This window comes from Zootoca vivipara, chromosome 1 (genome assembly GCF_963506605.1).
Source record: "Zootoca vivipara chromosome 1, rZooViv1.1, whole genome shotgun sequence".
NCBI lineage: Eukaryota > Metazoa > Chordata > Lepidosauria > Squamata > Lacertidae > Zootoca > Zootoca vivipara.
This window is the reverse complement of record NC_083276.1, coordinates 85,683,170-85,709,579: the sequence shown is the minus strand read 5'-3', so window position 1 is coordinate 85,709,579 and position 26,410 is coordinate 85,683,170. Positions and strand designations below refer to the sequence as shown.

At 41.3% G+C, this 26,410-nt stretch overlaps 2 protein-coding genes across 6 annotated transcripts in view; one reads left to right on the top strand and one right to left on the bottom strand.

Annotated features, from left to right (window-relative positions):
- Positions 1-7,841, top strand: part of VIL1 (villin 1) — a 33,685-nt gene extending 25,844 nt beyond the window's left edge. For all 3 annotated transcript variants that reach the window (XM_060278249.1, XM_035127712.2, XM_060278252.1), the window contains 9 exons: positions 598-735; positions 1,243-1,401; positions 2,514-2,693; positions 2,874-3,019; positions 3,909-4,053; positions 4,599-4,787; positions 5,207-5,275; positions 6,255-6,392; positions 7,592-7,841. In XM_060278249.1, the coding sequence (XP_060134232.1) occupies positions 598-735; positions 1,243-1,401; positions 2,514-2,693; positions 2,874-3,019; positions 3,909-4,053; positions 4,599-4,787; positions 5,207-5,275; positions 6,255-6,392; positions 7,592-7,705 (1,278 nt within the window). In that variant the 3' untranslated portion in view covers positions 7,706-7,841. The remainder of the gene's footprint in view (positions 1-597; positions 736-1,242; positions 1,402-2,513; positions 2,694-2,873; positions 3,020-3,908; positions 4,054-4,598; positions 4,788-5,206; positions 5,276-6,254; positions 6,393-7,591) is intronic.
- Positions 7,842-9,495: 1,654 nt separating this feature from the next.
- USP37 (ubiquitin specific peptidase 37) overlaps positions 9,496-26,410 on the bottom strand; it is a 31,776-nt gene continuing 14,861 nt past the window's right edge. For 2 of the 3 annotated variants that reach the window (XM_060278237.1, XM_060278233.1), the window contains exons 12-24: positions 25,855-26,060; positions 24,955-25,072; positions 23,486-23,565; positions 22,883-23,047; positions 22,296-22,361; positions 21,084-21,228; positions 19,556-19,811; positions 18,400-18,566; positions 17,407-17,470; positions 16,003-16,118; positions 14,709-14,778; positions 14,118-14,256; positions 9,496-13,324 (exon numbers count right to left, since the gene is read on the bottom strand). In XM_060278237.1, the coding sequence (XP_060134220.1) occupies positions 13,237-13,324; positions 14,118-14,256; positions 14,709-14,778; positions 16,003-16,118; positions 17,407-17,470; positions 18,400-18,566; positions 19,556-19,811; positions 21,084-21,228; positions 22,296-22,361; positions 22,883-23,047; positions 23,486-23,565; positions 24,955-25,072; positions 25,855-26,060 (1,680 nt within the window). In that variant the 3' untranslated portion in view covers positions 9,496-13,236. The remainder of the gene's footprint in view (positions 13,325-14,117; positions 14,257-14,708; positions 14,779-16,002; positions 16,119-17,406; positions 17,471-18,399; positions 18,567-19,555; positions 19,812-21,083; positions 21,229-22,295; positions 22,362-22,882; positions 23,048-23,485; positions 23,566-24,954; positions 25,073-25,854; positions 26,061-26,410) is intronic. The other variant, XM_060278243.1, reaches the window with a different exon arrangement.

Below are 26,410 nucleotides of genomic sequence, written 5' to 3'. Positions count from 1 at the left end.
CACAAGGCATCACGCAGTAAAGTTGAAGCATATCACCATAGCCATAAGGACTTGAAAAGTGATGCCTTGGTGGCGTTTTAAATGAGAATCGAGATCCTTAGAAGGCTGAATTCTGTATGCAGTGCCACATTTCCTTCCACCATCACCCCAAATGTACACAGTTGAGAAATTCAGTTATACACCTTTTTTCTTCTTTGGCGATCACTCGTAGCCGAGTAAGATTGTCTTCCATAAACACGGTTTTAACAATGGGTCCATAAGTGACTGTGGAGGCCAATTCTGGATCCACACGTCCTTCCACAGTGGGGACATTGGTTTCCAGGCAGGAGTTGATGATGGTGTGGATTTGCCAAGCGTGCCTTCCTCTCAAGGGGCTTTCTCACACTTCCACTTGCCCTGCTGTTTTCTCCCAGGAAACCTTACTCTTTATCGCAGAATCTGTTGTGTCCAGTAGTGGTGGACCTAACTGCTAACCGAGCTAGCTTTGCCAAGCACCATATTCCTGACTATACTGAGGAAACTTCCACGCACCAACCCCTGCCCACCCCTTGAATGTCTATTGCTACCCTGTTGCTCATATTGCACTTGCCTTGACAGGTCTGGCGAATTGAGGACTTGGAACCAGTACCAGTGGAGGGTCGCTGGCTTGGTCATTTCTACAGCGGCGACTGCTACCTTATCCTCTACAAGTATCTAGTCTCCAGTAAAATGCACTACATGATCTACATTTGGCAGGTGAGCAGGTGGAGGTGGGCAGGAGGGATTACGGCAAAGGAAGCAGAGTATAGGCCAGGCATAGGCAACCTTGGCTCTCCAGATGTTTTGGAACTACAACTCCCATGATCCCTAGCTAACAGGGCCAATGGTCATGCATCATGGGAGTTGTAGTTCCAAAACATCTGGAGAGCCAAGGTTGCCTATGCCTGGTATAGGCCAAGAAGATGGAGAGAGAATAAAGACCTGCCATATGTCACCAAGGAGCAGTAGAAACCGTTTGCATGTCGTCAACAACAACAACAACAACAAGAAGAAGAAGAAGTACTAGGAATTTGCCTTTCAAAAGGAACCTGAAGTTCTCAGGACCGTAAAGATTCCACTGGATTCTGCTGTAGGAGACTGCGTTCCATTGCTCACAACACAGTCACGAGTTTTTAAGTCCTCTCTCCATTGAATTGTAGCCGAGGGACAGTTGGAACTGTACCCCAGCCTTTTAAGTCAGCCTACTCTGTTGCTGCTTTCTAGGGTCGCCACGCCACCCCCGATGAGATCACTGCCTCTGCTTACCAGGCTGTCATTCTGGACCAACAGTATAATGGTGAACCTGTGCAGGTGCGAGTGACCATGGGCAAGGAGCCTGCTCATCTTATGGCCATCTTCAAGGGACGCATGGTGGTGTATTCGGTGAGCACAAGAGGGACAGACTCTGTGGTTAAAATTGTCTCCCTTTCCATTTCCCAACTGTACAAAGGGGAGAAGAGACAGGAAATCCAAAGAGAACGTTAAAGTATCTGGTGGTGGCTCTAATTTTGATCAGAACAATAGTTCTAAGGGGGATTTAGGTTTTGTATCCAAGTAGGTATTTTGGGGGGATGGGGAATAATAGGCACAATGCAGGTTCCCTTATTTCCCTTTCCCCAGTGGAGATGATCATAGTTTTGGGGATGGGGGAGCAATTTAGACTAGGAAAATAACAGAGAAGTGAACACTTGCTCTACCAGCAGCACTGCTCCGATCAAAATCTGAGATCCCAGAGGGGCTTTAAATAATAATATTAAAAGCCCACTGGGAGATCAAAACCCACATCTTCCCCACTTCACATGTCTTTTGGTCTCAAATCTTCCTAATCTAGAGTTATACCACTTCAAGAGAGTTTTATGACAGGCTGTATTCTTGTTGCCACTTTGTAAGCTGTTTGTGGTTGAGCACTCCATCGCTTCCTCATCCCTTTTCCTTTGGTGGCGGCACTTTGTATATTGAGCGGATGTGACCCTCCTGTCAGATTTCAGAAAGGGGAGAGGGGAAATATCCCATTCGTTCCATGCCCTGAACAGGACAAGGGGCAGCGGGTTTAAGTTCCAGTGGCGGAAAAGGCTACTGTGGAATGGGTGTCCTGACCTCACCTGTGTCAGGAAAGGGGCCTTTTGGGACCAGTTCCCATAGTACTGCAGTGGATGGTGAGATGTTAGATGGAACAAAGCTTGTACAAAATAGTTTATGTATCTGGAGGAGGGTTGAGGCTTAACAAATAGATCTTGCTTTCATGCAGTCCTGTGACCTTTATTTGAGATGATATAACCAATGCACTGGGCTTTGGAGTGCAGTGATGTTCATGCTCTATAGAAGCATGGCTGAGAGGCTGTGGAATTCCTCAACACAAGCACCCATTCAGAAAGTGTGCATAAATTTTGCATAATTTCTCTTGCTCTTGCAGTATCCAAGCCCTAGAAGCCTAGAGTGATGCCTGGACTCTCATAGATGTCTAAACAAATTTTTCCCCTCCTCCTTACACCTAGGGCGGTACCTCCCGAGCTGGCAGCACAGCTCCAGTGCCCACCACTCGCCTTTTCCAGGTGCATGGGACCAATGAGTTCAACACCAAGGCCTTTGAGGTGCCTCCTCAGGCCTCCTCCCTCAATTCCAACGATGTCTTTATCCTCAAGACTCAGAGTTGCTGCTACCTCTGGTATGGGAAGGTAGGCATTCTTTCCGGGAGAAGTGAACAGCGGGTGGGTGATTTGGAGGCGGAGGGCACTAGCATGTGTGATCCAAAACAAACATCCTCAGCTTTGGAAGAGGGAGTGGAATTTAGTTAATTGAAAGGCTGACCCCCCCCCCACAATCCCCACACCACAGTCTGGTTTTCCTTCCTGCAGGGTTGCAGTGGGGATGAGAGGGAGATGGCCAGGAGTGTGGCTGACCTGATCTCCAGGACTGAGAAAGCAGTGATCGCAGAAGGACAGGAGCCTGCGGAGTTCTGGATTGCACTAGGTGGGAAGTCCCAATACGCCAACAACAAAAGGTAACATCTCGCACCTGAGGAAGTGCTGTCTGCCTGCATCACAAAATCAGAGCAACACATGCGCGCACACCATGGCTACCAGAATGCATGGCCTCACCTTATAGCTGATCACTTGGGCAAGGGGCCCTTTCCAGTCATGCTGGTTGCAGAATACTGTGGGGAGGTGACCCTAGGCAAGTAAGCCAACCAGCCCAGGGCACCAACAAGGCAGCATAGCTGTTACTGAGGTTTCCACTCAGGGGGGCTAATTTGGGTTTCATAGTTAATATAAAGCATGAAGCCTGTGTTTGATGTATCAATTGCTCAATTTATGGCATGCTGCAAAGTGCTGGGATTTTGCAGTAAAAGACCTGCAAACCTTTGGCACAGGTTTGGAACAGGATTCCAAATTTTGGGGTTCATAGTTAAATTTTCTTAGTGTGGTTGCAATCTCTCCCAGCCTCCATTGCCTGAAACAGCTACTTCACACTGGCTAATGGCAGGGCCAGTCCTGCCTAGGTGATGCACTCTTACATGCCAATCCTTACTCTCCTAATGCCAAAGTCTAAATTGGATGGAAGAAGCCACAACCTCCATCTCCACTCAAAATCGGAAAACGCTGGTGGCTTTTTAAGGCATGTGCGAGAAAACCTCAAGTGTCAGTTTCACTTCTCCCTCCCTGCAAATCCACTTGCAGAGGGTGGTTATTTTAGAGGCAAATGGCAAGGGGGAGTTTCAGGGGGAAATGAAACCCTCACACACTCTTTCTGGCTGCTTCTCTACTCTAGATTGCTCCAATCTGATGTGGCCTGGTAGAAAAGCTGGTTATATGGCTTTTTCTCCATCTGCTTGTGTGTAAATATGGAGCTGACCTGCCACCTGGCCTGTCTCTCTCCCTCTTTTTGTGCAGATTACAGGAGGAAACGATTGCCATCACACCTCGGCTTTTTCAGTGCTCCAATAAGACAGGGCGCTTCCTTGCCATGGAGATCACAAATTTTACTCAAGATGACTTGGAAGAAGATGATGTGTTCCTACTGGATGCCTGGGATCAGGTGGGTCTGAGGTGGGGGGTGAAGAATGAATAGGTAGAGGAAGCATTTGCTGCTCAATGAAGCACATTGGCAGATGAATGCCCCCGCTCCCCATAATAATGCTATTGAATTTTACTTTCGCGGCTAATATTGCATGCTAGAATTTTACAGCTGCTTTGTTTGCGCACACACACTTCTCATCTGATATAATTACTGCGCTATATTAACACTCCATGCAGCTGATGATGTGGACTATAGTCCACGAAACCTTCTCTTAACCAACTGGTTAGCCTTTAAAGTGCCACAATTTTGTTGTTTTTTTGGGTAAGAAATTAATATGACCACTACCCCTCTAGAAACTTTGTTAGCTATCTCCTTCCCTAAGGTTTAGGGGTTATGGTCTGCCACAGAAGCTTTAAGTCTACGGTTGAGAGATATATGCAGGCAAACACAAATGCAAGGGCAGAATTCCCTGAACCTTTTTTCTCACTTTTGATCCTTGATCCAGCTACCGGCACATGAGCTGCATGTCCGCTTCCATTCATAAGAGCTTTTTCTCCGGCCAGGTTTACTTCTGGATCGGCAAAGATGCAAATGAGGCCGAGAAGGAGGCAGCAGCCGTAACGGTGCAGGAGTACCTGCGAACTCACCCGGGTGGACGTGACCTTGAAACTCCCATTGTGATTGTGAAGCAAGGCTATGAGCCTCCGACATTCACTGGCTGGTTCCTAGCATGGGACCCCCTCAAAGGGACAGTAAGTGACCTAGTGGCCCTTATTCTTTCAGGTCTAAAAAAAAGGCAGCTAAGACCACCACGTCATGCAACAAAGGTTAATCCCACATGAATTCAAAGACATCTGTTTGAAATGTGTAGAAAACACTACTTTCCCTCTAATTGATCTGGCTTGTTAGAGCTCTCCTCTAACCTTCCAGATGTTGCCATCAACCTCAGCCTTTGGTATCATGAACTTTCAACATGAAGTGTAGCTAGCTACATCCAGACTGTCTGTCTGTATCCACAAATGATGATGAGCACATAGGTTACCAGGCTTAAGATTCTGTAATCTTCTTTTTAAGGAATCCTATTTTAACTCTCTAGCCTTCAGTCAAATCAAAATGTTCATGTGTGTGTAGTCCGGTACTCCCAGGGTTTTATTGGTCTATCTTCATGCAGGAGAAGAAATCCTATGAAGAGTTAAAAGCTGAACTTGTAGATGAGGACAACCTTGGCCAGATCACTTCTGTAAGTATTACTGAAGAGGCAAGAGTGGGATAGAAAGCAGGGAGGAGAACACGTGTTTGATCATATACAAGTGCAGGTGGCAGTTGCCATTTAATTTCTGGGAAACCAGGAACAATAGGACCCAAGTTCATTTTAAAGCAGTAACTGCTGCATAGCTTTTCATGCCTGTACTATCTGGGGGGATGTAAGGCCTTTATTTTAAAGTTATTTCAGTATAAAAGGCTGCAATACTTACTCCACAAAAACTTCCCTTTTGAGGGATAGTAAGTATGATCACAGCTGAGGAGCAACTGAGTTGCATTCCTCTTTAAGAATGAGGCTAACTGCTTCTAGAGAACATTACCCTCTCCACCTCCCTCACTGTTCCTCTGATGTTGTAGTGACTGATTTTCTTGCAGCACCTTAAAGAACATTATGGCACAAGTGATTGTGCACTAGACCAGGCATGTCAAACCTGCGGCCCTCCAGATGTTTTGGCCTACAACTCCCATGATCCCTAGCTAGCAGGACCAGTGGTTGGGGAAGATGGGAATTGTAGTCCAAAACATCTGGAGGGCCGCAGGTTTGACATGCCTGCACTAGACTGTTTCTGCCGCAACAGACCATAATGTCCCTTCCAACTCTACAATTCTTATTCCTCTGGATGGTGCTAGAATTTTTAAATTCCTTTCTTACAAAGTGCATCAGAACCCACAATACTGCATTTTAGATCAATGAATGCATTTAATGATCTAAAACAGTTCAGCTTACAATGCCAATTTACCTTCCCTCAACTCAGTGCTATTTTTCTAGAAAAAGAGGTGTTGGAAATCACCATGAACACTTCCCTTGTTCTCCCATAATGGCAATGGCACCCACCTGAGAGGTGCCAGAACTGAATTCTGTCAAGGCTGAAAAAAAGTCTTGCCTCAACTCTTGTTTAAATAGATACAAGACACATTTGAGCTTTGGGAATACCCCCTTCCACTTTCTCTTTCAGGAAATCCTTGATGCAAAAACAGTTTTCACTGCCAACACAACCTTGGGTGGTATCTCACTGTCTACCTACCCTCTGGAGAAATTGATGAATGTGTCTGCAGAGGAACTACCCAGCGATGTAAACCCCAGCAGGAAGGAGGTGAGATCCCAGGGCTGCATTCACATTTCTCCTATTTATTGCATCATCCTGCCTTTCCTCCAAAGAGCTCAGGGTGGTGGTGTACATAGTTATTCCCATTTTAGTTTAACGTACTTCACAGGTTTGTTGTGAGGATGAGGGTGACTGTTCCAAGCTCATCCAGTGAGCTGCGTCACTTGAACCCCATTTTCTCAGGTCCTAGTCCAACATGCTATATGGTATCTAGTTTTGTCATGTTGGGTTTCTGTTGTTATTATTCACTACAAAAGCTCCCTAGATGGCTTTGAGCAAGTGACTTTCACCGCTTTCATGTGAGGCTAAAAAGTGGCTCTAAATGAATGAATATAAACAACCTTAGAAGCATAGAAGCAAATATTAGCTTTGTCTGACCTACACACACATTTTCAGACATTTATTGTATCATCGATAGTGATATTGGAAATGCAGGCTTCAAAAAAAATCTGCCTTTCTCTCAGAAATGTAGCATCCTTTAGTAGGAACCTTGCTAGCCCAATGGTCAGGGCAGAAGCTGTATACAGATCTTGGTACAGCTTAATCTCACATCACCAAATCCAGATACAGAATAGGCTAGTGTATGCTAAATCAGGGCTATAAACATCTAATGGGTGTAGGAATAAAAGCTTGCTAGTGTGCTGAAGCATTTGAAGGCTGGACAAGTATTAGATATGCACAGTTCCTTTCCATACTGGTAGCCATCCAAATCTGCCCCAATTAATATTAGGTTGTATTCAATATAGTGTTAAGGCTGGGATATCATCAGCACAAGGATTTGTGTGTGAGAGAGATGGAACATTATCCCCCTCTTTTCCCCATGTGTTCCCCCTTAATCTGTTCTGGTGGTTCCCCTGATCCTCCAGAGCTGATTTGGAGATGGTGTGGGAGGAGGAGGAGGAAGAAAATTTGTGCCAGTGCTAATTTTTGCACTGGCATAAGAAGTTAGCTGAATACCTCCCACTGTTCATTCATTCTGCTCCAGCATAAAGTGACAACTTGAGGAAAATACAGAACCAACTCCAGTTTCCTTAGACTTTTTCTGAGCATGCCATCTTGTCTAAGTGTTAAAGGGCTGTGCCCCCAAATACTCACAGGAAATCTGGACATAAAGTTTTCACCACAGTGTGTTACATTTATGATTGGACTTGCTCTCTCTCTCATCATTGCCCCCCCCCATTCCATAGGACTACATATCAGATGAAGATTTTCTTTCTGTCTTTGGAATATCGCGACAAAACTTTGCTGCCCTTCCTCAATGGAAGCAACAGACTCTCAAGAAGGAAAAAGGACTTTTCTAAAAATGTAAACTTTCTGCTGTCATTGCCTCAAAGTGGATATTTTTACTTAAAATAAAAATAATTCCAAGTTTGATTGGAGTGTCCCAGAATGAACAATCAAGCATTTTCTGTCACTGGATTATTTGCAGTTACAAAAGGGATTTTAGTCATTAACCCTACAGGTGGTCTTATTCTGAGTCAATAGAAACACAGGGCAGCCCAGGCAGGAAAAAAGAGCCTTTAAAACTTGTGTCTGCCCACTTGAGTCTCATCTTTCTCCACCTATGAAACGAGGTAGTGATTTATTCTAGTGAGTCACCAACATCAGGCTGTCTTGTAGCTGATCACTCCATTTCCCCACTTGATATTGCCTCCTCTGAATTCCTGAATAAAATTTGGCACTTCCACATTGCTTCCCCCAATGTGTCTGCAATGACATCACTAAGATCTACATTATGTATGCTCAGTGTTGACAAATTTCTGCAGTTTTGCTTTACCAACCCCAATCTCCCTACCCTGCCCCTGTGAAACAAGAACTGATGTAGCTACATTTCCACAAAATTTAAAATTGTTTCTTTACATACACAACACTTTCCATGGTTTTTCTCTGAATCCAGAAGTGCAGAGTGAATTCCAATTTGCCTGCACACACAAGTGTGGTTTTTGATGATGAGCTAGGGCTAATCGTAGGCAATTCAAATAAATTTTACAGAAAATTCATGACTCCAAATTCCCATTATTCAATAATCACACATGAAAATTCCAACAAAAGCACCAGCAACTGCAGTTACTTCCATTTATCAGGCTTTAAGCAATGAGTAGAACAGCGAGCTGAAGTTTCCTTAATGAAAACTATTCCATATGGCTTACCATACGCATTTTATAATGCAGATACATAGGTCTTCAAAATGAGGATTTGCCCCCACTTGAGAAGCAACTTACCACACCTTACCTTACAGGACAAAAGCATAACTAGGATGGATTTCCCTCAGGTAATTGCTGTTGTGTCTCAAGGAGCCAGACTTTGTTCAGAGAATGGTTTATACCGGTACCTATTCCACACCATAGCTGCCAAGTTCTCCCTTTTTTTAAGGGAAATTCCCTTATGCTGAATAGGCTTCCTCGCAAGAAAAGGGAAAACTTGGCAGCTATGTTCCACACTGGCAGAAGTAGTGCTTCATTTCTCTGAAGGGAATTGCAAGAACAACTGCACATTTGGTGGCCTGGTGACTTTCTGAGAAAGTCAGCTTTCTAATGCACATTTCTTTCCTCTGTGGATCAAAATGGCTTTTCGAAACGTATCTTCTCTAATAGCTTTACACTTAAAATGAAACTAAGCCAAGCACACAAAATATTGTATTAAAAGCTTTTATGCAAAGCAGGACTTCTCCTTCCTCTCCTCTGCCCATATGCTCTCAAAATCTGCTCTGAAGAGTCCTCCAATCCTCTGGAGCAGATATTGAGGGTCTGTGGGGGGCTAGAGGGGAGAGGAGGGGGGAAGTCCATCACGCAAGCAGAAGCCTGCTGCACTAGCAAAACAGCTGTGTTGGATACAAACCCCAAGGAATGGAATACGTTTTGAAGAATTATAAAATTGGGAGGCAACTGCAACAACAACAACAATAATAATAATAAACAGCAGTGAAAACTTGAGAACCATCTAACCCTCTCAAGTATATTATGAGGGTGTGCAATGCACTGCAGAGGGAGGAGAGGAATGTAACTGTGCTAAACAAAGCTTTAAGATACCTGCATCTTCTTTTTTAAAAAATAAAGAAACAAGATTCAGCATTAATGAAGAGTGTTTAATTTCTCTGAAATCAATCTACACATCATTTAAAGAGGAAGAAAAGAAGGCAGAATTTAGTAAAGAATACATAGAAACAAGTCTGCTAAAACACAGAAAAGTGCTGCTCCACATTAAGTGTCAAAGGACACAAAGTGACTCCCAACATTAAAAAAAATTCCCCAAGACAACTGCCTCAAACACACATGACAAGAACTCTTGCCCCAACTCACTCACGCCCCCTAAGTTTTTAGAGAATAACTTATTAAAGAAGCAGGGGAGCAAAGAAGTAGGTTAACACCGGGAAGTAGCATAGGGGCAACAACCCACCCACTTCATTTTCATTCCAAGACTGTTCACTCCCCATGTTACATTGGTTCAAAAAGAACACAAATTCTTGTCCAGAAACTCAGCTCTGCATCTTACCCCAAACTCCCATCACAGGGATCTGAAAAATTCCATGGATTTCCAATGAAATACTATTTAATTATAATTAATCCAGCCTTTAATTAGCTGCAAGGCAAGCAGGTTTTGTTAACCCATCTAGCACTTGAAAGACCCTGCATGCCTGAAACAGGTAGTACGCCTTATGCTGTTGACTCCCCCATGGTGGAAGGGAGGGGGAGCCTAGGACAGCGAAATCACTGGAATCCTCTGTATCTTCAAGGTTATTTCAACAGACTCAATTTATAAAACACTGAGCATTCATCTTCCAGTAGTGAGGGCAAAACTGATGGACAGATTTAACCTTAAGTGAAACACTGATGCCTAATGCCCTATATTTTCATGCCTAGGTTTTCAATTTCTAGCCCATGGCTAGAAAGAACAAGCTTTTTTTATATAAGGAAAAAATATTCATTAAAAAATAGGTGCATGGTGATTTCTAAAGTTTTCTTTAGCAAACAACCTGAGCTATTTTATTAATCCAGCTATATACAAGATTTGTTGGGGAGGGGTGGAGGTTATGGAGAGTTTAGTTACTTAGTGCAAACACATATATGGCTATTTTTCTTTATCAAAAAGTAAATATAGCAGAAAGATACTGCAAAAATAGGGCAAATGTAGAAATGTAGAAAAGTGAGATTTAAAATATGCACGCATGCATAAAACTATAAATTATATTGGGTGAACTCATGTTTAGTTGCTTCCTTCTTTTGAAACCAAGAATAATGTCTCAGAAAGTTACATATCACACTGCTCTAAAAACAAACCTTCCCTTTAGCAGGCAACAGCATTCTAAACAGCATTAGTAAGCCACTGCTGTTTAGGTCCCCAAAGTTTCTATATGTCTCAAGATTACCTATAGTACAAGATGCTATAAACAGCATACTTTAAATTTGGTTCTAAATGTAATCCTGAATGGTCGAGAAAACTGTACAAATGTAAACTCTTGCACAGTTTCAGCACTTCATGTTAAAGCAGTAGACAATAAAAATTGATTGAGCTTAGAATCCCCGTCGCACAACACATTCTACAGATTTTAATGGACTGCAAATGCCAACAAGGATGTAAATTTACAAACATAGAGGGAGCACTAGATACCGGTAGTCCCTTCCTTGCCAGCACATTTCACCTTAGGGGACAAAAAACTATTTAGAAAGTTGCCATAGCTTGACATAATCACTGGCTTACACTCACTTCTGGCCAAATTGCATTTTCAATACTAGATGAAGCAAAAACATTTGATTGCTCTAATGATCCTATATTCCTGACAATTTGGATGACTCTGAACCTGGACGCTCTATACTGTCTTATTATGACACCTACCTACAATATTTTGACTGTAAATATGGGAGTTAATTTATCTTGACCAAGCTATCAACATGAATCTGTAGGTGTCATGACAACTACTTAATGCATTTATCTGGGAGTTTCCGGGGGGGGGGGGGGAGATGGAGAGCACTACCTCAGAATCAGTAAGAGATGTACATCCTTACTCCAGAACAGTATTTCATTTTGAGGCTCCTCTTTTACACCTAAAGAAAATCCCCTTATTCCTTACTAAAAAGCGCATTCAAATAACTCTGACCATCAACAGTGCAAAATCACAATGATAGAATAAATTTAAACACTATGCTTTAGGCAGTGTGACTTGGGAGAACTTTTGTTTGGTTTGGCAGATTAGCCAAGCAAATAATAATTAAAGTTATCACCCTACTACTACCCCTGACACAGCAAATGTCATTTACAGTTGACCAACACAGCCTGTAATTCTATAAGCCCTGCAGGGAAATCCTTCTGCAACAGGTAATACCTGTTGCCTACTAATGCCCATGGTTTGTGTCTTCTAGTCAAAGGATTATATTTCTTAGGAAGTTCTAATTGTAACTAAAAACAATTGCCAAGAAGGGGGGCAGACAACCCTCTCAACACCTGTTAACCTTTTCCAAAGAAAAGTTCGAGTTACGAGCAAACCAAGAGGCACCTCAATTATTAGCAATTTTATTGCCACAAAAGTAAAAGTGAAAAAAACTGGAATAAATTTCCAGTATTAAAATGAGGAACTGAAACAAATTCTAGATAGTATTTTTCTTGTTCGTCCTTTTTGTCAAACAAGCTACAAAATGAGTTTTGTCTTATCCAAATACTATTAAATAACAAAACCCTAACATCTACACCCTGAAATGTCTCAAAAACATCAAATAACCACTTTTGAGAGTTCTCTGATTTTTTTCAACTGATTTAACTGCACTTATCACAAAACTAGAATAAATCCAGGTACATTTTTATATTTCATGTTTGCATACAACTCTTGCCCAACAGAGTAAAGTTGGGAAAGATATCACACACATACACCTTTCAAGCACGTGCAGTTTTTCAGGGCTGAAAGCCAACACAAACACAGAGAACACAGAACTCTCGTTCGTGCTTCATTTACCGATTAGTACTAGCTGGGCACTGGTCAAAAAAGGCCCGCCAAAAGCCAGGACTTGCACTTCCAGTTAGCTGCTTCTCTCATTGCCAAACCGGGACAGTCTTCAGTGAAACAGCATATATATATATATATAAATCTCTACACAGACTAATACAGATTATACACACAAACGCTCACAGAGAAATAAAACTGTTCTGTAAATGGCAGTACTTAGAAAAGAACTCAGTCAAAAAAGAATAAAAACTTTAAAAATTATATATATATATTTATATAGTATATATTTTAACTTTAAAAACAAGGATGAAAGTGAACTATGTGAAGTAGTAATCAATGGGTTCCAAAGCACCGACAGTTTGTTTCCTGGATCTGTGTGATCCTGTATTAAAGATCATGGGTGTCCCAGTTTCAGCGATGCCAGGGTACTCCATTTAGCTGAGTCAGCCTTCAGCACTTTCCAATTCACATTATGGACACAATATTCACCAGATTTGAGACTATTGCTTATTTTGCTCTCGTGTAGGGAAGGCATAGAAAGCCACCCAATATGTAGCATCTTCTCAGTTTCCCTGTGAGAGGTAAATGGGCGAACTTGCAGTTGCTTCTCACACCATCCTTTTATGGGTTTCTGAAGGAGCCATTAAATCCTCTGGCCTGATTAATGCCATGGCTGCTGGCACAATTATTTCTTGACTATTTAAAACAAAAAAGAAGGAAACTCCAGGTAAAAGAAGCTTAGCTGCATGGTTGAAGTTCAAAAGGAAGGCGTGAATTGGTCCATTCCTCCTATTCCATGGGGTTGTCTCAACTATGCCCTGAGTTCTCGGGGTTTGTGCCTCTTGCATGTCAGGCAAAAGTTCAGGAATCACTTGTGCTCAGTTAAAGCGACATTCTTCATATGGGCTGCCGAACTAGCTTCCCCACCTCCGTGCAAGGCAGCTGCATATTCTTTTCCGTTTCTAGCAACTCATCAAATATCTCCCTGGGAAACACAAAAGATGTTCACGTCAAAGAGGGAAAGCTTTTAATGGGGAAGCAAAGTTGTAGAGCAGGAGTAGGAAACCTTCTGGGCCTAGTGAGCCAGATGTTTATCTTCCTGTACCCCACGGATGAACTTTAATAGGTGGGCGGGGCCACTCACCTGTCAACCAGCTGACTTCATGATTACATTAGATGAGTGAGAGGTGAGAGGTCCCATTTACTAGTCAAAGCTGGCTAGCCAAGGTTAGGTCTGCTTTCCCCACAAGAAACCTGCAAGCAAAGCAGCACCTAGCAGCACTGAATTCTCTGCACACCAGCTGCTGAGTGTAGGGTTCAATCCTATTCTCTGCAGGGGACTACAGGGAATGTGCTGGTGAAGCAGTATCCAGTAGGATTGAACCCTGTTCCACCCAATCAATCAGCTGCCATCACACAGTGATGTCAGTTGGCTGATAAATGGGGATGGCCTCAAGGAAAAAACTGGGCCTCCTGGCGGGTCAAGATTGGCCTGTCGACTGGAGATTCCCCACCCCTGATGTAGAGGGTTGAAAAGACAGGCAACTGCATGCAAGAGAATCTGCTCAGGTTCCAGAGTTACAGCCTGGCTATTTTGCACATTCCCAGTCAAAGGGCTATAAAACAGGTTGCAATAATTCTTATAAGCTATTCAGGACCATACTATAACTAGCAAATAGGAAAACGGGAATTAGAAACACATGAGCCCATTTTAGAGAATGCAAATGCAAATAAAAAAGGTTTGGGCCATATGGGGAGGACACATAAAGTACATTTACTTGTGCATATAAAAGAAGATGTAGCCACTCCGGTCTCTGTCACTCTGCACAGAGGCTTCTTGAGTTCTGGATACTTCCAAGTCATTGTATGTGAACCATACTTGCTTGCGAATGTCATATACATCACTAATATAGTGACCTTCAATATGATGGGGGGGGGGGAGAGAGAAAGAAAATCTTAGAACACCATAGACTGTAGCTTCTAGACTACATTAAGTATCAGAAGTATTTTCAAGCCAATTTGTTTATTAATTAATTAATTAATAAACTGAAAGACAACAACACTCCCTAGTACTAACTGCATTTTGCTATTTTGAAAATGATTGATTTAAACTAGCAAGATGAATTCCACTTTAAATAGCTGGTTTCTCATAGATAATTATTTCTATGGGCTTCAGTGAGCTTAACTCAATTGCTGAATTTAGGCAACAACCCTGTTGGTTCTGGGAAAACTGGGTTTTTCCCCCAAGCACACAAAATGAAATATTAACAATCTTCTTTCTCCTTTGTGGTTTTGGTTGTTGAAAAAACACAAGAGACACACTTTTCCTGCAGAGAGCAGAGCTATCAAGGAAGTAATGTTTGCCTTACCTGAGGAGGAAGTGTCTCCAATATGGCTGACAACACTAATGAGTCGATAAGAGTTGGGCAGCTCTCCTGTCTGTGGAAAAAGTCAATTATTAGTTTAAGTTTGCTCTTCTACCAGACTGAGAAAGGTAGGTAGATTATGGTTTAGCTACCATAAAATCTTTATTGCACCAAACACTGGAGCAATCCTTTTGAGATATTGCTAATTTGTTCAAGTCAAAGCTTTCGGGTAACTCAGGAGCAGAGAACATACAGCCTTAACTTCCTCTCATTTTTAAACCAGCTCTCATCTTTGTTAAAACCCCAGAAACTGGTATGCCGTCAATGTGCCACTGCAGAGCTCCAAAAGGCTCCTTACTGGGTGTTACCTAGGTCACAGCTTACAATGGACTAACAGGAAGATTTCCTAGAGGGCATGTGTAAACCAGCAGGGAGAGAGACAGCACAAAGATACTACAGTATTCTGAAAGTTCAAAAGAATACAGCAGGCACAATAGCCAGAAAATTGTGAGGAAGAAGATTGTCTCAAACATCTCTACAACAATATTCAAGATGTATGAAGCAACAGTGGAAAAATAATTGTTTGCCTGCATTTTTTAAAGGGGAAGGCTAGTTACTGTCACACTTCACTATGTTAAAAATTGGGTTTTAGGAATGCAGGTTGAAGGGCTTGTAAAATCTTTCTCTTTTGAGTATAAAAATAACCTTTTCAAATTATGCAGCAAACAAAACAAGTCTTCAACATAATACTAAGCAGGTGCTTGTATGATTACTTCACAATTAAGAAACTTGTGTTACCAATAATGTAATTACTGTGCTGCATGAAATACCAGCTTAATTAACCCAGGGATGCAGAGCCTGTGGTCCTCCAGACATTGCTACACTACAGCTCCCTTAGTTTCTGACCACTGGTCATGCTGGCTAGAGCTGATAAAAACTGGAGTTCAACAATCTATACAAGGCCACAAGACTGCTTAGCCAACAAATCAAGATGTGCATTTCCCCCACTCCATCCTTCTCCCTTAAGGGAAATAACTATTTCTCCACCCTCATCTCCAAGAGGAAGAGGAACTCATCCAAATGATGAGGCAGGCATTTGAACCCAAGTCTCCCAAGGACCAGCATCTAACACCACCCACCGAGGGAACTTTACAAACACTCTCAAAGATAGCTAAGGATATCATACCTAACAACCTGAACTATCAAAACAGAAAAGCCCCCCTTAAGCATTTATATATGCTTTTACTCCATGTAGAGTAATAAAATGGGAGCTAGTCCCAATAGCCCAGACCATCACCTCAGCATTTCTTTTCAATTCCTCAGCTTCTGCTTCTGAGTACTCCATGTCCAGAACATCCTCATTCCCAGAGTCCTCATCAGAGCCAAGGCTGTCCAGAAGAGAGCTGTTAAACTCTAAACACCATGAAAATGATACTGTTTAAGACCCTTGATCATAAGCATATCACAAAACTGACAATATGCCAGCACACCATTTATCCAAAATATTTGCCTCTCCTTTGCTAAATAAAGCACTGTAATAATGGGCATCAAGTAAATATGCTATATACACACAGTAAATAGTTTCTATTTATTTTTAATTTTAGGCAAGGAAACATCCTTTTAAAGCTTCATTGAGATACTGCTCTCAAATGTTGCTGCTCCAGTTAAAAGGTGGAATGCAACCAGTGTGTTAGCATCTTACCTCTTCACTCACGGCAAGAAGTGATCAAAATATAGAAATTTAATAGTTGCTGGACTGAGCAAAATACATGCAACTTTTTTTAAGCAGCAGGAAATTTTAAGCTTCGAGGTTCTGTAACATTTCACCTTTAGTTTTCACATAAATATCACCACCACCACCACCGCAATAATAATACTCTGAAGCCAACTCTGCTTACTGCTAAATAAAACAGTTCTGCTTTGACTGAGTTACTTGCATACGAAAGTTATGCCACTTCTTATAGCTTTTGCTGTAGATGACCTAAACCAGGATTAAACCCCATGTTGTTAAGTTTTACGGATTTGGAAATTTGACATTCACAGGTCAGGATTGGCGGATCACAGATCAGCCTACATACAAGGCACAGTACAGTTGGTCAGCAGAACAAACTAAAAGGGAGAAGGAACCACAGAAAACAAGCTATGATTTTGCTACGCCCACAAATCCTACCAGCATTGTATCTACCTCTCTCTAATGGCAAAAGCCTTCAGTAGAAAATCAGTACTTTCCATCTCTTAACTATCTGTGCTTTCATGCAGCAATGATATGAGTCAATTCCTTTATGTCCTGTAACTGTCTACCAAACAAAAGCACACACACACACACACACACACCCGTTGTATCCATTGGAAGAAAACTCACTTGGGGGAGAACTTAAACCATTTACTTTTTACAAATGCAGAGTTGCTGCTAAAAATTTGCAGAAAATGAAATTGGAATGCGAACTTAAGAGGGTTCAGAAAATGAGGAATTTCAAGGGAAGAAAAAAAGAAATAATAATAAAACAATTCCACTGATCTGCATGTTGTGTTTCAGAATTTACTAGCTGAATGGGCTTTTATATTGAACCTTAACTGGAAGGACTAGAGCACAAGGTAATGCAAATGAGGCATAGAACAAAACACCAGCTTCCTTTCAAGTACTGTGAGCAATCGTGGAATGATATTGAAACTCATCCCTATTTTCTCCTGTACATCTCACCTTGCAGACTTAATTCCGTGGCTCGTTTAAGGTCATCATCTTCTTTTTGTTCCCGCGCCTCCTGCTGAGGTAGAGAACCAAACTTAGTTCACTGAGACACTTCCTGTTCTTTTTATAGGTTCTCTGTTACTGCCACTGAGAACTATGCAACTCCAGTTTCTACAACAAACCTAATTCCCTGTGCAGGCACGTTTGAGACCAGCCAGAGCCCAAATGTTCCATAGGGCCAGCCTTAATTAAAAGGTTGTTCAAGTTGCTCAAGTTTGGTATGCAACACAGCAAGTCCCCAAGTGCCAAAAGCAGCTTTATACAGCTTTTCCTTTGAAAAGTCTTGAAATGAATGTGAACTGCTTGCAAAGCACAATAGTTTTGAACAAAATTTCCCACAATGCGGCAAAACGTATGCTACTCTCTGCCTAAAGCTAAATGAGGACACAAACCATTAATGAAGAATGGAGAAATCTACTGCATTTAAGAAGAATTCTAAGAGTGTCAGTGCTTGCAGCTTAACAGATTTCATGGGTAGGTGGCTCTGTATTCCCCAGAAGCCCTCTCACTTACTTCAATCAGGGCAGTTATAAGACAAACCCCTTTATTTTTAGAGTATCCCCCCTCATAAGCTCTAAACAAAGACAGTGTAACAGAATAGGGGGTTGTGTACGTATGTGTATTGTGTTTTTGTTTTGTTTTTAAGGGAGGGCATTCAATTTCGTTGTACTATTTAAAGTACAATGACAATAAAGTATCTATCTATCTATCTATCTATCTATCTATCTATCTATCTATCTATCTATCATCTCTTCAATGCCCCCCCCCCAGATTAGTAAACAAAGGTCTCTTGTGCCATGTTATGGAGCAGGCTAAAATAACCCCTCGTATAAGTCTTCTTAAAGGAGACACTAACTGTGCCTTGTGATTTCCTATCACCAGAGAAGGAATCTCTGGTTGGCTGTTTTGGTTTCCAAGTGCTTGTGAAAGAGCATTGGCTCTTACTTGTTCTTGGAGGCTCTGAGCCAAAGCCTGCTGTAGCTCCTGTTCCTCTCTTTCTCGCTCCATGTCATACTGTTGCAGCCAATCAACCTCCCCTTGAGTGCCTTCCGGAGTTTTATTTTCCTTATTCTCATCAAAATCTTTCGTTATCTCAGGGAAGTTGGCAAAACCTATGGAAACAAAAGTACCACGTTGATGCTTTAATTTTGTTTTTAGCAGCAGTTGCAGGGGGAACTTTTCTTGGTGGTCACCAGATAAGTCCTTTTCATTCTACCCGAGTTTCAGGAGCAGAGTGACATCTACTGGTATTTCAGGATGAATTCTATCAAGGGGGCGGGGAGAGTGTTTTCTGCAGTGAAGAACGTTTTCTCACTTGATCAAGCCTTTAAAAATTAGTAGTATTAAGTATTTTATTGTACACATTTTAAAAAGATCACACTGAGCAAAGATTATTTGCACCTAGGTGCCTGAAGTATGCAGCATGAGAAACCAAGTTCACGCTAAACTTTGCCTTTCTGGACTTGTGACTTAATTTGGTATTCCCATTTTTTATTTAAGTTTCTAAGAATGAAGAGAAATAGAAGGCAATTTTTGCATGAATCTTCACATGGGTTGTCTTTTATGTGTCTTCTTTTCCCTTTCCAATTATAAGCCAACACAGTTAAGTAACCTATGGTTATTTTTATAATAAAAGTTAAACTTAAAATGGGTAGCCATATTTTTACATGAGAAAAGATCAACATAGGACAGTATCCAAAATGGTTCTGTTAGTGCAAGGATTTGTGTTTGCATTAAAAAAACCTTCTACTTCCTCTACCTCTCCTCTCCCTGTGCCCTCCCCAAATCTCCTTCAGAGTGTTGGGAGAACCAACAGAATAGAGTTATGGAGCTACGGGTAACTCTCATCATATTAGTAAATAATATTCTCTCAGACAAATGTCAAAGAAGAAAAGGAAAAAACATTATCTTGAGTAACAGAGTAAACAATATTTGATTGATGTAAAAGTGGAAAATTGATTTGAATGGTTATAGTAAAATATGCAGGAAAGTATGATATATAATATGAACCATGGAAAGAGAAGAAGGGAAGTCATTGGCTATTTTAAAGTTTGAAAAATGATATACTATTTAAAAAAACTGTTTGAAACATTACTTTTACCTGGCTCTGCAAGTGCTTTAGGCTTCTCCACATCCATAGGTTCCATATGATCTGGCAATTCCTGCAGCTCATCATCTCCAAAGCCAGTGTCTGGACTATTTGTGGGCTTGTCTTCATCATGACTCAGTGACAGTGATGTTTCCCTCTTACTGATTTCCAGGACTGCTGCTAGAAGTTCCTCCTCACTCATTCCATCAAAGCCAGCATTTGTTGGCTCTGAAGCCTTATCACTCTCCGTTTTGATTTTCTTTGCACTCTGCAGGTGATAAAGGCACAATGGTTTGGGTATGTATCACTACCTCAGAGGCTGAGCTAGCTACAGTACTTACAAAACTAATGCAACATTATCTTGAGGGCCAAAGCAGTCTCTGATCAATAGATCTACAAGTGTCGGGTTTTCAGGACTGAAGAGGCACAGTTATGCCCTCAGAAGGGCTTCTCCATTTGTTACCACCTGATGCATTGCTGCATACACTGCCTCTTTTCAGTGCATATCCACACCAACTTATGGCTATTAGGCATAGCTGCCAAGTTTTCGCTTTTCTCGCGAGGAAGCCTATTCAGCATAAGGGAAAATCCCTGTAAAAAAGGGATAACTTGGCAGCTATGCTATTAGGAACTACTCTAGTATTTACACCAGTCCATGAGCCACTTCAAATGTTTGAAAATCTCTCCACACAAAGCAGCTCAAGATGAAAAGAAGAATGTGGAAAAGAGCCAGAAGGTGCCAGCAATGCAGTAGCGTCTAAAGCTTGTCTCGCGCCCTGGTGCAGGGATCCCTAGGGTGCCCCAACCCCCCCCCGGGTCCCCCCCACCCTCCCACACACACACCTGCCGCCTTGCCTGCATTTTCATCAGCAGCTGCCTTGGCCGGGGAAGAGCAGCACCGAAGCCTCCTGGGGAGTGCGGTGCACCTTCCCGCCAGGCCCCGACCACGGTGCCTTATACTCCGCCGCCGCCACGCAACAGGCCCGGGAAGGGGAGAGCCCGGCCTCCGGAGAGGCTTCACCACCACGCACAGCATGGCGGCGAGACCAGCACAGGACTTAGTGGCTGGTTGCGCCTGGCTGGCGCCCTGGCACAACGCGCCACTATGCCCTATGCCTATGGCAAAGACGCCTCTGCAGCAATGAGATGTCTGGAAATGTGAACCATTTTTTATGGGCCTGGATTGTTCATTCCTCTTCAGGCTTTAGTGCCACGTGCTCCCAACTGGGCTGGCACCGGCAATAGCTTTTCACAGTTGTGCACACCCACACAGAGACAGGCAGAAAAGACAGGCAGAGCACAAGTGCACTTTCCCCTATGCCTGTCTTCTCAATCATCAGCTTTGCATATGGGCAATAGAACAGCTTTCCTCAACCTGATGTCCTCCAGTTGTTTTGGATTCCAACTTCTAGCTTCCCCAACTAGGCCATACTGGCTGGGGCCGATGGAAGTTGTGGCCCAAAGTATATGAAGAGCACTAGATTGGGAAAGACAGGTAACAGAGCATGTTTTCTTCCCCTGACCCTAACCCTCTCCTTACTTTCTCTAGTTCTTCTCGTTGCTGTTCCCTGCTTTGGAAATCACATTGTTTTTGGCTGTTTGCAACGGGACGTTTCAGTGGTTCATCTTCACTGTCTGAATCCAGGGTGTTTAGATTAGGACATTTAAACTTGAACGAGTACTTTCTGAAAAGTAAACACAGAACCTTTATTCCTTACCTTTGAAAAAATCTGCCAGGGACAAATAACATCAGGTTAAAAAAGGAGGCTTCACATAACAGCTATACAGTTTTAATACACGAATTCAAATAAATCCATCAACCTACAGCAATTCTACAGTTAACATTGACCCTTATCAATAAGGTTTTAAAAATTTCTTAATCCACATTTAGAATGTTCTGCACAAAGTAAGAGTTAGCATTCCTGCAGCTCTTGAGCACCAAGATTACAAACTTCTGTCTGGTTCAATGGCATTTTCCAAGTCACTGGTTTGATGGTGGTCACTTAACAACTTAAAAAAAATGGTTTGGTAACCAGCTCAGCAAGTTTGAACTGGTTCAGATACAATATACATAGGGCAAATCCATATCCTACGTGTAAAGCACATGACCTTCCCCAAAGAATCCACTGTAATTCCTCCCTCACAAACAGAGCTAAAAGTCCAAGCACCCTTAACAAACTACAGTTCCCAGGATTTGTTGGGGGAAGCCATGTGCAGTAAATATGCTTTAAGTGTATGGTGTGGATCTACTCATAGAATGCTTCATGCTAAAATTTACTATTTCAGTGTAACCCATATAAAATACATGACACATCCTTTTCAATTGTCTTCATGAATATGAAATGAGCTGGGTCAGTCGGCATGGAAAGCTGTGCATTAAGAAGCCAAAATGTTTTGCTGAAGCCAGGCACGTTTGGGAGGGGCGAAGAGGGGGCACACAGGAACGTGGCTCATTCCCACAGTGAGGAGAAACATTTTGTCAGACTGGGATTATTTCAGACAGGGTCTTAGCTTGAAACAGCAGCAGCAGTAAAAGGTTAATGAATTAAATATTACTTTTATCTACAATTTAACCAAGTGGGGAAAATATAGCTACCAAATGTCCAACATGCTTCAGCCTGCTCGCTAATCCCCACACTGAATTAATCTGATTATAAAAGCAAGGATGTACAATAAAAAAGTAAGGGGAATCAGGGTTGTTTTTCTATACTTACTCACTGCAAGTTCCATAGCCATGTAAACAGTTACTTACCGACAGGGCATGAAAATGCTGGCAGAACAGGAATTCACCATTTGGGATACTTTCAGTGGTCGAGAGCTAATTAAAACAAAAGCAGGTGTTTACTGTATGACATTTGAAAGCCTACTATGCATGACCATTTTGATGGTGACCCCAAACTCTAGTTTATATCTTTAAAACAATGTGACAAAAAACCTTTGTATTGGATTAACAATACAATGCTACAAAATATATGTTAAGATACCTTATCCCTTTACACTTTTTGCAATGGTTCTCAGTAGGGCACTGCTGAAGCCTGTTCCTGTCCAACTCATTTTTCCAAATCTACACTTTATAGTTATCTTCATTCTTGAGCAACCCCCCACTAGCACCTTCAATTAACTTTATTCAAGTTCCTTGTTATGCCCTGCAAGTCATAGACCAGCGAGAATGACCTGCAGAACAGGACAGCTGAGTCAAACCTCTAAGATCAAGTTGGTTAAACGCAATATAAAAAGGAAATGATCACGACCTTTTCCTAAAGAAAAGTATCTATCACGAAGTATTTCAAAGATGTTTGAAGGCTTGTAGGTAAAGGTGGAATAAAATGCATAGCTTACATTGCTGATTGTGCACTCCACCCCAGATTAAGTGGGGACCTTGTGCTTTCTGTACAGTGTGCCTGCAGGGTTAAAAATCTTGGTATAACCACTTGCTGTCCAACTTTGTGATTGAGGGAGTGTGCCACATTGAAGCTGTATCGTTTCAGGTGAAGAATCAAGACCCTTCAAGACACAAAAACAGTTGGAAACTTCATAAATGTCTTTTTAACATAGATACAAAGGAGTTGTTTATTCCCAGACAGAATGCTCTTTCCCCAGCTTGCTATCAATACATAATAAAACTGTGTGGGTGCGAAAGGTCATGGGAATATATAGTTTTTCATCTAGCATCAAAGTATGCCAGAATTTTTGTTAGAATAAGAATTCTGCAGCTGCAAGTCCCTTCTGTCAAACAGGGATGCTATAAAGCATCCTCAAGGCCATCTACTGAACTCCTATTTTCAGGGCTAATATTATTTTGTTCTACATTTACAGTCGAGCAAGGCAGCCACTTTTAAACCAGTATTAAACTTTTACCCATCATTCATTTTGTTCATCTTCTATATATCCTGAAAGTTACTAGTATTTTCATACAATTTTGTACCAAGGCCATATACCTACCTGGGAAACCGACTGAATTTGTGTGTAACAAGTGCCGATTTTCCATTGCATTTCTCGCAAGAATATTCTATCTCCTCTGCCTACAAACAATGAATACAAAAGAAGGATTGTAATCTATCAAACCTTATTTTAGAAACAGGTAACTTTCTATCTCAGAAGTGCAGAGACCCACTTTCTATTACAGAATGCAATTGGCAAATAAATTGTATGGTTCACATCGATTATAGTGCTCTGCAGGAGGCTGATGTTTGTCTAGCGCAGAGGCTACCCTGTAGACTCCAGCTTTATGGGAACTATAATCAGCTCAGATATATGACTAAACCCAACATATGGCAGCATTGAAAGAAGTGTTTTGTTCTATCAATCAGTGCAAATCCATGCATCTTCATTCAGCAATTGTACTGCTTTGAATGGGGTTTACTCCCAGGTAAATGTGCACGATTGCAGCATATTTTTATTAATGTGATTGGATACTGCTGAGGTCTGATCAGCATATGTGTTAGATATTGTTGGTTAGAATTTTGCTACTGGTCTCTAAATGGTTACATGAGTTGCCTTGAATGTTCCAACTAGCTATTCTGTGAACCACCCTGAGACCCTCAGGTATAGGGCGGTATATAAATTCAATAAATAATTATAGTGGGACAAATAAGCTTAGCATTGGAAAGGTAGCCTTGCCATGTGTGGGGTCAAAGCTGAGCGGCATAGAATAATAAAGTTATTTCTTCTCGATATGTGTTCTCTGCGCTATTGCCCAAAGTATTACAATATACTTGGAGAAGTGTCGCTTATCCGAGATTCAAACACAAAAACTGGACAGATGATTCGAATACTCGCTTATCCGAGATTCAAGCACAAAAACTGGACAGATGATTCTAATACTCCTAACCAAGGACAACGTCTCCTGTACTTGGCCACTCAGTGTCAAAGGTAGATTTATATACCAATTTTCATTGACACTCTCTCTCTCATCCCACTCCCCATCTCCATGCATAATTCACAAAGCCTAAATTACTTAGACCCAAAGTAACTTAAAAACCATCCAGTTCCTCGTGCTCTACCTGGATCACTGAGATCCTCTGATGGGGCACTTCTGGTGGCTTCCCATGCCCCTGTGATTCAGTTGGCCTTTACTAGGAACCAAGATTTTAATGTGGCAGGCCCTAATGGATTTCTTTGCTAGTAAAGACTTGTCAGGAATCATCCCAGCCTTCTTTTAGGTGTTTCCTGAAAACTGTGCTATTCTGACAGGCCTTCAAAATGCAGATTTCTTTCACCCTAGCAGTTTTTCTTGCAACTTTGTATGTATTTACTACCATGTTGTACTTTTACTCCACATTCATCCTTAGCTTTGCATGAAGAAAATGGATAACAAGAAGTATTCAGACACTTCAATGGTGGAATGATGGGGAAAATCTGTTAATGAAAGATATCCTGAATGATATTAAAAAGCCCTTTATATTACATACCCTAAAAAAGAGATCCAAGGAATCCTGGATAGATCGAGATGGATGAAGTTTTTTTCTTCTTGGCAAGTCAATTGAAAGGTCATTAAACTGTTCCCGTTTGGTGACTGTTTCACCACACCTGCATTGAAAAGAAATGTCCTTGTGTATTTTAGTCTACCCACATATTCCCCATTCATTACAAGTTGTTTTAGGAACTCATAAATATATCCAAATTTCTGAGTATATGAGTTATACTCAGATATCTTAAGAATAAACATTACAAAAAAGATGTAATACCATTCTATAAAAAACAAAGTAGAATAAATAAATAAATACATATTTTGGCATATATTTAGTGGAAGAGGTAAGATCATTATTCTCACTGAATTAACTACCAAAGATAGAAGAGGATATGTAATTGAACCAATGAAACATGTAATTTATACAGTATTGATAGGAATTGTATATTGCTGTATTTTGTAGTTACTTTAATATTATAAAAAACAAAATAAACATTAAAAAATAGAAAAGGATATCAAAAAGAGGTCCAAACTACAAACTTCTTTGACAACAATAGCACTTATTAAAATGAAGTAGTTGTTTCTAACATTAACATTAATATTCCAAAAGAAGGGATAGAAGGATGGGAGAAAAGTAGAAAAGTATTTATCATTTGGGGCAAAAGAGCTGGAATTACAAATGGAATGCCTAGGAGTAATGGGTATTACATGATAGCAGTATAGATGGTCTAGATATCTAGGCATGAGATCCAGCACCACACCAATGGATGTGATGGAATTCCTCTTCCTCACCCACCCTGACCTCTGGAGCAGATTTTGGGGGAGCAGAGAAAAGAGAAAGAAGGGAGAAGACAGAAGTGTAGAACAAGGAAACAAGGAAAAAAACTGTTAAAATACTTACATTTTACATATGATAGAATGTTGAACTTCAAATTCTAAGTTTGTAATTACTGGGCATGTGTACACTCTGGTGGCTGACAAGTCATCAGATATACGTCCTAGAGAGCTGTCTTCACCAGATATTGGCTCAGTCTTCCAAGTTTTGTTCAGCTTCTCCACGTCCTCCTTCAGTTGATCCAAGCACTGACTTAAGAATTCATGAGCATCCTAAAACCATGTATACATTTCCTTAGAATAGTGACTTTCCAGGCAAATTCACACATTTATTTAAATGTATCTTACATATAAACCAAATTTACCTCAATTTCTTAAAGAGGGTGAGGTCCCAAGCAATACATTCATACCAGAATCCACACACTCAACTCTATCTGAATTTCAAATATCCCAAATAACTAAGTTTTAAAACATAGTTTTAATGAAACCTAAAATTCTCCTCCTTACTAGGTCTGCGTACTTGTGGTTTCCCCCCCCCAATAATCACAACTTTGTTTATTTAAGGTGAAAAACAAGAAAACACAAAAACGATCTAGCTTTAACCAAATAAAAGCAAATCAAGA